This window comes from Amphiprion ocellaris, chromosome 18, assembly GCF_022539595.1.
Source record: "Amphiprion ocellaris isolate individual 3 ecotype Okinawa chromosome 18, ASM2253959v1, whole genome shotgun sequence".
Taxonomy (NCBI): Eukaryota; Metazoa; Chordata; class Actinopteri; family Pomacentridae; genus Amphiprion; species Amphiprion ocellaris.
In genome coordinates, this window is record NC_072783.1 from 24,483,787 (window position 1) to 24,493,570 (window position 9,784).

General features: G+C 36.3%; 1 protein-coding gene across 1 annotated transcript; it reads left to right on the forward strand.

Annotated features, from left to right (window-relative positions):
• The first annotated feature begins 22 nt into the window (after positions 1-22).
• Positions 23-4,274, forward strand: gnptg (N-acetylglucosamine-1-phosphate transferase subunit gamma). Its single transcript, XM_023294259.3, is given in 12 exon segments — positions 23-181; positions 313-367; positions 451-518; positions 687-741; positions 1,456-1,539; positions 1,636-1,669; positions 1,671-1,730; positions 1,993-2,107; positions 2,191-2,273; positions 3,439-3,567; positions 3,692-3,773; positions 3,857-4,274. Coding segments are annotated over 12 exon segments (912 nt in total). The 5' UTR covers positions 23-114; the 3' UTR covers positions 3,937-4,274.
• The last annotated feature ends 5,510 nt before the right edge of the window (positions 4,275-9,784 follow it).

Genomic DNA, 9,784 nt, shown 5'->3' on the forward strand with positions numbered 1-9,784 from the left:
GCATGCTCAGAGTTTATTTTGATCACGTGATTTGTCATCTGACGAAGACCAGCAAAGGAGGAAATGTGGCTTCAAAACTAAGCCGTAAGAAAATAGTACCTCAAAAAATTAACAATGTATTGTTTATGTAAGGGAATATTTCGTTTAGTACGGCTGTGGATAGTCTGTGTGTCTCTTTTAGGTAAGTACTTACACACCGTAGTGTGCATTTAGTATGACTCACAGTAATTAATGATAGACATAACCAGCTGCGCCACATTGTGCTGCGCTGCTGTTTGTTACTGAATGAATGTCGACTTGTTTTTAATACAGTTAATCATGGATTCGCCGGTAAAATGAAGATAGTTGAAGAGCCCAACACATTTGGGTAGGTTAACCTAAAAACATATGCGTTGAGTTGTTCACTGTGCGTACATTAGCCCCCACCTGACTGGTTTTCTTTGTGTTTAGGTTAAACAACCCTTTTTTGTCTCAGGGAAGCAGACTACAGCCTAAAGTCACACCATCACCAGTATCTGGTAAAACAATCCGACAAGTTTTAAGGCTCACATTTATTTAAACGTGTGTCTGAACATTATAAATGTATAGAGATTGAAAAGTTGATGCTGACTGAAAGTTCTTAAGGTTTTGTGTCTATCAGTCAACCACTAAATACATATTATATAAACAATAATGTCCCCCTTCAGGCCCAGAGCATCTTCATCGACTTGCTGGAAAGTGCTTCAGTCTCACAGAGTCAACGTATGTAATTAGCATCACACCTTATCATGTGAGCACTATGTTTGTGTTCACAGTGGTAGAAAATAACTCAATACGTTAACTGAAATACTGTATTTGAATACAACACTGAGCACTTGAATATACTTGATATACTTGAATATTCATTTTCCTACTTTATACTTTCATTCTTCTACATTTCAGAGGGAAATATTGTACTTTTTATTCCCCAAATGTATTCGATAGCATCAGTGACTTTGCAAATTAAGTTTAATTGTACATGTACAATCAACAAATAAATTGTGATGTTACATTATAGATTAAGATAAAACATTATGGATTCCGAAGGGGAAACTCACAAGATACAAAGCAGAATAACTACATAAAGTAGTTAATCACCTTTACCACTGAACATTATGCATAAATAACACATTTGTGAATCAATAGTTATAATCCGAAATACGCATTTTTCTGAAATATGCCATACTGCATGAGGAGTATTACCTTTTAAAGCTTTAAGGATAGTTTGATGCCTACCCTTTTGAAGTTTTTCCTTTAAATGCATGACTTTTTCTTGTTATATAGTATTTCTACACTGTGGTATTGCTACTTTTACTTAAGCACAAGATCAGAGATCAAGATCACCACTTCTAATTCTGTACTTTCTACTTTACAATATTTCTACCGTGCTGATTGTTGAATTATTGTTGTAAACACAATATGTTTGTCACTTTGTAGGTATAAATATGAATTCTGTCCATTCCACAACATCACTCAACATGAGCAGTCATTTAGGTGGAATGCCTACAGTGGGATACTGGGGTAAGAAGGTGCAGAAAACGTAAACATTTCATGGGAATGCTTTTTTTTGCAACTATACTATAAGTACATGAATGGACTTTTGTGTGTTCCTTAAAGGATCTGGCAGGAGTGGGAAATGGCAAACAACACTTTTCACAGGCATGTGGATGAGAGACGGCGATACTTGTGGAACCAGAAACAGAGAAACAAAGGTGTTAAACACATTCTGTTAGTCATTTCACAGAATCTAGGAGTTCATGGAAGTTTCTTCCAGTGTCTTGCTCTCTCTTAAATAGAGCACCTGTTAAGTAACGCTAATGGATGAATGAAACACATCGCCACTTCCTAAAAACACCATTTCAATTAGTGAAAAGACTAATGTCAAATGAATACATCAATTTAATATCATGATTTAATTAGTAGTACAGACAAGAAAGCTTGTTGTGTAACCTGTGTCTCGTCATGGTTCTGCAGGTGATTCTGGTCTGCAGTGCAAGCAGCAAGCTTGCTCAAGTCTCAGAGCCCAGTACCTGTGTGTACTCGCTCACCTTTGAGACTCCGCTTGTTTGCCACCCACACTCCCTGTTAGGTAAGACAAAAGAAACTACTCAATCGAACAGAGTATAGCAGTGGTGATTGGGATTACTTATCATTTTTGATGTTCTTTTTAAGTGTATCCGACCCTGAGTGAGAAGCTACAAAGGGAATGGGATGAAGCAGAGCAGGCTCGCTATGAGGGTCTTATTACTGAGCAGGTGAGAAGCAGTTTGAGCGATAACACAGCAGGACTTGTTTGATGTAGAGCTAGATCCAGTTCAATAGGTCTTGCTTCCAGTCAACACAGTTTGCCTAATGCAAGACTAAACGTCAATATGTTTACAAGACGTGATTGGAGAGGCTGCTATCTGCTGATAAACGCTGTTGATAGGTGCACTTAAACTTTGTTCATTCATGCGTTTAGTTTTTTTAATGAGTTGTAGACATTTATTTACTTGATACGTTTTTTATTTAAAGTAATTGTCCTGCAAACAGATCTGCTATAGCAAACGCAGACAATGCAGATGACAGCAATGTTCTGTTATGTTCAGCATTTTTACTGCTGTTGTTGTATTCTATCAACATCAACATGGCATTGGCATTAAACATCAGCTATCATCTGTCCTGTGCTCTAAATATCTTCATTGGCCATTAAACAATCGTATCAGTCCACCACTAGCTTGTGCCACTTGCAAGATGACGAAATGTACATGCACACTTCTATTAAATGCTTAGTGTAGTTCAAACAGAGACATGTATTCCTTGTTCTGATTGCAGTGATTACAGTCAGGCCCATAAGTATTTGTCATGAAATGATAAGGATTCATTTCATGACAAATCCATTGCGGTGGTGCGTAGAGGCAAAAATAAATAGATGATATCACTGTTAGAATACTTAAAATTCCAACTTTATTAGACATAGTGTAAACTTACACTACCAGTCAAAAGTTTGGGCACACCTTCTCTTTTAATGGTTTTTCTTTATTTTCAAGACTATTTACATTGTAGATTTTCACTGAAGGCATTAAAACTAAGAATGAACACATATGACTACCTCATGAAGCTCACTGAATGCCAAGAGTGTGCAAAGCCATAATCAAAGCAAAGGGTAGCTATTTTGAAGATTGTAAAACATATTTTAACTTATTTCACACTTTTTTGTTTACTAAATAATTCCATATGTGTTCATTCATAGTTTTGATGCCTTCAGTGAGAATCTACAATGTAAATAGTCATTAAAATAATGAAAAACATTAAATGAGAAGGTGTGTCCAAACTTTTGACTATTAGTGTATTTACAGGTTCAGTTAAAGTCCCTTTTGAAGGTATTATTTTTTCTGAATTCATCAAAAGAACCTTGCCCACTGTGTGTGTTTGCTGCAGGGATACAACAATCTCTTGAGGGATATTTTTGAGGATGCTGGGCTCCTGAAAAGCCATAAAGTGAAAGTCACTCTGCCAGAGGTTTCAGCGGATTCAGAAAGACACAACTCTTTACAGAAATGCACTGAGGTATGTAAAGTACTTACCAAAAATGAACCAACTTAATACTAGACCGGAAATGGAGCTTTACAGTATTAGGTTTTAACATGTGATAGCAACTTATTTATATTCTTTATCATATATTTTTCTATAGGACTATCAAAAACAGAGGCAGGAGATCGAGAGACTGCGCGCTCTCCTTACTCAACACAATATTCCTTTTGATTCAAAGCCAAGTAAGTGAACTTAACCAGGCTGTCTGCACTGTTTTAAATCATTCTTTGTTAATATTGATGTATTTCTTTTTTGTACGTGTCAGATGAAGCAAAACCTACAGTGAGTGTGACGGTTAAGGACCAACACTTGAGAGGAGACAACGGCCTTATGGACCTACAGTGAAAACCATCTGGACTAAGTTACGATCTCCGTTTACAAGCTACCTGACAGGACTTGAAGACTTTGATGACCAATCTGAGTAACACAGACACTAACTTGACTGCATCGCTTTCACTGGGGCTGGAGAGACCACAGCTGAAATTCAACAAAGAAAAAATGACATCAATTTTGGATCACACAAACTCGTCAGACTTTGTAGACTTTTTTAAAAGAAGTTGCGAAGCCCAGCAGCTCTCCAAGACTTTTAACAGAAAGCATTATGTTATCATATGTTCAAATTCTGTGTGCATGCAAAATCCTGAGAAATAAAAATGGTTTTTGGAAACAAAAAGTTCAAAGCAGTTGTGTCCCAACTTTCGAGTCTTTGGCAAATTCACATTCTTTACAGAACAAAACAGAGCCCCTAATAAGTGTTTCAGATGAAGATTTAAACACATTCTCACTGTTTTAAGTGGTGAAAACTGGATGCCTTGTTCCACAGCATCTACAAGAGCATATCTGTCTGTGAATTTCACAAAATAACCTTTTTTTTTTCCTGTGTATGCAATGATAAGTGAAAAAGGTGAAAATAAGAATATTAACAGTTTACGGTGTTAAATACAGGGTTAGGTCAGATTACTTACTTTAAAATGTAATCAATTCTTAAATAGAAACTACCAATTAGATCGCAAAAAATAACCTGATTACTTTTTGATTACTTCAAAATGAAGGATTGAAAATATTGCACCTTGTGTTAAAAAAAAATAGGCCTCCACAAAATCTTGAGTTCCACAAATACTCTTTTTCTGTTAAAACATCTCAACACAAATACATTTTGCATAATTAACGTGTTCTTTGTGTGAAAACTCAGAGATTTCAGGTATCAGAAGGTGGTTTTCAACTTTCTTTGTTAACTTTCTGCTTCAAATTTAAATTAAATTTCCTTCACTAACCCAGCCCTCTGGACTTCCAGTAAGCTGTGTTCCTATTGGCTGTCCAGGTGGCTGCTTGGTGTTATCAGGAACACCTGAGCAGCTCAGTGTCTTCCTGCTTTATTTAGCTGCAGCCAAACATTTCCTCTGCTTCTCTCCACCACACAACCGTGTTTGGCTCCGTTGCTTTAGGTTGTTCTTTAGGCGTTGGCTTGCAGCTTCCAGCAGTAAAATCGTCTTTAATGTGTTTCTTGGTGTGTTTTAGGGCTTTGTACTGGATAGTTGTCTTGGTAAATGTGGTTCTTTACCCACAGTTAGCACATGGTGCTAATGTGTGCAGTGATTAGTGGATTTGGTACAGCTGAGTTGTGTCTTTATCTTGGCTGTAGTGAGTCTTCAAAGGTTTTGGTCAGACACATTCTGTATTCTTGTTTGTGAAGCAACGTTGGTTGTCCAGAAGGTAAGAGATCCTGTCCTGATTCTCTGTTCTCAGAGGTTCTCTGGTAGGCTGCAGGAGACTTAAGCATTTGGGTTGTGCTAGTTTGGTTTTTGTATGGTTTCATTTGGACGACTATCTTGAGGCCCCTCCATGTGGTTTAGTGAGGTTTTCTGGAACAGTTCTACAAAGCAACCTGCAGCAGAAGAGACTTTGAGAGTTTTTAGGAAGTTTTGGAGACCAGACTTTAGAGCAGCAGAAACATTTGTCAGCAGTGTGAGCAGGAGAAGGTGAGCTTCAGAGTAGAAATGAGGAGAAGGAAACCTTCTTGACCCGTGTGGTGAGGTCCTGTACCAAGAGTTTGAGCAGGTTGTGAAGAGTCTGTAGTTCTTTGGTCTGAAAGTACAAGAAGAGTCGACTCATTAAAGGAGAAAACAGGAGATATTGTTGGTTCTTCTGTCGCTCTGCAGTTTCCTTACACTGAATATCAAATTTATATTTTAAATGATTTCCCATGTGAGCCCAAGAAGACTTCAATAAACTCCCTCCATCCCCTGGACACAACATATTTTATTACCATGTTAAATCTTTTTTTTTTTTTTTTTTTTTTTTTTTTTTTTTAATGAGTTTTAATCATAGTTTGAGCACATTTTTTTCTCTTTGCTTGTTTAGTTTTGTCATCTGTGTGGAAGTTGCTAAACAAATAAAGTTGAATTGATAAACTGAATAATTGACTAACTCATGATTGTGACAACAGAAGTATTTTCATTGTGATTTAAGGGTTTATTTCATTTTTAAGGTTGGGGTTAAAATCTTGACAGAAAAAGAAGATTAAAGAAATAAACTACATAACAAAAAGCAATTAAATCAAAGGAAAAAAATAATACAACTTTTAAAAAGTTTTATTATTACAAAGATTTAAGAAATTTAAGATGTAATTTTCTAATTAAACATTTAATTTTTAAATTAAATATTTTGTCTTTTTAAAGGTTTAATAATCGAATTAAATGTTTTGCCTTTTATAAAATGTTTAATATTCTTCTTGTTTAATTGTATTTTTTAAATGTTTAATTATGGAAAATATTTTATCTGTAATTTTTAATATTTGTATTTTAAAAATTTTGTTTAATTTCATAATGACATGTATTGTATCTTGTTGAATTATCTGATTCAATATTTTGTCTGTTTAATAGAGTTAAACATTAAGTACAATTAAATTATATTAAACAGACAAAATATTGAATCAGATAATTCAACAATATACAAACATTTAAAAAGAAAAACCTTCAAGATTTAATCGAAACATTAAATATTGTGAAAGGAAAAAAACTCAAACAAGCCGATAAAACATTTGAAAAAACAAACATTAAAAAGACAAAACATTTGGAAATCAAATCAGACATTAGAAAATAAAAGGTGAGAAAAGAGCAAAACTAAACATTTAAGAAGAATCAAACTAAAGACAAAACATTTGAAAAGATACCAGTTAGACTTTAGAAGATCAAATTAAACAGAAGAGACAATAAAACGATCAAAAAGAGCAAAAACAGATAAAGGTTTTAAAGCGTTTTCTAGTCTGAAATGAAAACATCAAGTTGTTTCTTCAAACATTTCCTCTTTCTATGTTCTTGGTTTGATTGTGGACAGATTTACTAAGAACTCATTTCAGAAAACTGTTTTCCAGATAAAGTCTACTAGTAGCTGAAGGCATTTATCAAACTAATGTTACCTTCTGATCTCCACAAACTTTACTGTTCAGTGAAGAGAATCAAAGTTTGTTCAGGATTTCTAAAAAACCCACAGGTGAAGGTCTGAGAAGAACTCAGATGGATGGTCTACATGTGAAATCAAGACTCATGGTCACAAGTTTTAAGGCTTCTGTTAACCAGAAAGTTCAAACTAACAGAGAAGTACTGAGAAACTTCTAAAACTTCAGTCCTCAGACTTTCTGAAGGTTCAAACTAACAGAGAAGTACCCAAGAACTTCTAAGATTTCAGTCCTCAGACTGTGGAAAGGTTCAAACTAACAGAGAAGTACTGAGAAACCTTTAAAACTTCAGCCCTCAGACTGTCGAAAGGTTCAAACTAACAGAGAACTACTGTGGGACTTAGAAAATTTCAGCCCTCAGACTGTGTGAAAGCTCAGGTCCTGAGGACTCGGGAGGTGTGGAGGCTTTGGAAAGTCTTGGAACTGAAGGTTCAACCCACCAGCACAAAGGCTGAAGCCCAACCTCCTGAGAAAAACGGTCGAGTCGAGACTCGAGTTAAAAAAAAAACTCGAAAACGACAAAAAATAGATGATAAATGCGCAAAAAAAAGAAGAATTAGTATCTGAGCGAGTAGCTCAGGGGGATAAGAGGAGAGACTACAGAGCGGAGGGTCGCAGGTTCAAGACCCACCAGCGGCAGTTTTCTTTCTTTGTCTTTGTCAGAATTTTGAGAAAATTTAAGAAGTGTCTGGTCTTGAACCAGCGACCTGCAGCTCCATAGGCAAATCCTTAACTCACTGAGCTACAGATCAGATGAAAAGAAATAAATTCGTCGTCCCTTTGGCATCGTAGTTCGTGAAGTGACCACATGGGCAGGGCCAAGGCGGAGTCTGGGTGGAGTCAGGGCGGAGAGTAGGCGGGGAGGTAGGTGGCGGCCTCCCCCCTCTACTCCCCCACCACCCACCACACCTTCCCCCGCCCGACGAGTTCTTCGAGTCTCCACGAGTTCTTCGAGTCTCCATGGGTTTTCCCGAGTTTCTGGAGTTTCCACGAGGTCGGAGGCAGAACAAGCTGTCATGAAGAGGTGTTGAAGTCGGTCAGGATGGACTGACTTTTTACAGCGACTAGAAGGAAGATGACTAGAAGAGCAGGTCTTTAACCACCATCCATAAAATCCATGGAGTCGCTCCAGAGAAATGAAGGGAGGTCAACTTTTACCAACCTCCATCCAGATGTTCAACTTGATATCTTTACTTTGACATTTTTAGCACCACAAACCTTTAGTATCACACATTATCATTTATGAGGACTTTAATGGAATCCACCAGCAGATTTACTTTTTGTTGACAAACTTTATTCTTGTCATTGTGGGACTGCAGTATTTAAAACTGTTCCTTCTATTTGACCTCATGTTTATTAGTTTTAGTGGAGAAAGTTATTTTAGTTGTCGATTAGTCTCTTAAAAACCAAATAATAAATTGGATTAGTCAAGAGGTTAAAATTTCTTACTTTGTCATATTTTAAATATGACAAAAAACAAAGTGTCTTGAGACAATTTGACCTGTAATTGGCGTTATATAAATAAAATTGAATTAAAACTGTATGTATCTTGTAATGTTGGAGTAATTCAGCCATATATGTTGGAAAACACATTTTCTTTGTCCATTAATCTGTTGATTGTTTTCTCCAGTAATTCATTTCTTGTTCTGGTTTACAAAACGTCAAACCCAAATATATTTAGTTTACTGTCATAAAAACCAAAAAGATTTACATTCATGATGCAGGAATCAGGCAGTTTTTCACTTTTTATCTTAGTTTAGTCAGAAAGATAGTTGATAATGTGTGAATTGTTGCAGCTTGTGAGCCGTAGAAGGTTTTAATCTTTGGGGCCGAGTGTCAGAAAACATTTAGAAACCAACATCAACAAAACACTCAACAAAGATTTGAACATCATTAAAGGGAAATCCAACTTTTGCATGACAATGTCTAATTAAAGGACATTTATTTACAATGTAAATGTGTGATATTCATCCTCTGGAGCTTTCTCTTCACATCGTCTTCCACCTGGACTGGTTTGGTCGGGAGCATGTGCAACAAACATTTGAAAAACTGCACTTTAACATCAATGAATGACACTGAAGTTTAATCTCTACATAAATGAGACTGAGTCTGGATGTGCTGCTCTGTCATTAACTCCTAAGTTTAGGGAAAGTTCAAACAAAAGAGGACAGTTCAGATAAGACTTGAGAATGAGCTTATTTTGAACAAACATCTCAGACTTTCTGAGCTTCAGCACCTACAGCAAGATATTTTAACAACAAGCAACTCAAGAGATCCACAAGTTGGAGAGAGTTAGCTTTAGCTGAGCCAAAGTACATGTGGGACGCTAACCTAGCAAACATTTCAGACTTTTCTCTGTGAATTCTGAGAAATAATTTCCTATTTAATGACAGAGCTACACATCTTAACTCAGTCTCATTAAAACAGACTCTAATTCAGTGTCATCCATCCATATTAAAGTGCAGTTACCCAAAATGTTTGTTGCATGAGCTCCAACAAAACCTGTCCAGGTAGAAGGCCACTTTGACAAACAGGAAGTGGACGATTCCAAGCAGATTTATAGAAGGGGGAACTGGACTGTACTAAGTGTGGTCGAGTATAGAGGGGTGTTTTGTGGGTTTTTAAGGCTGATAATGATTATTAGCGAGACATTTGGAGTAGATATTCATTTGCAGTAAATGAAAGTATTTAAAATCTTGGAGTTAAACTTTGAAGAACACAAACTCTAACAGAAAA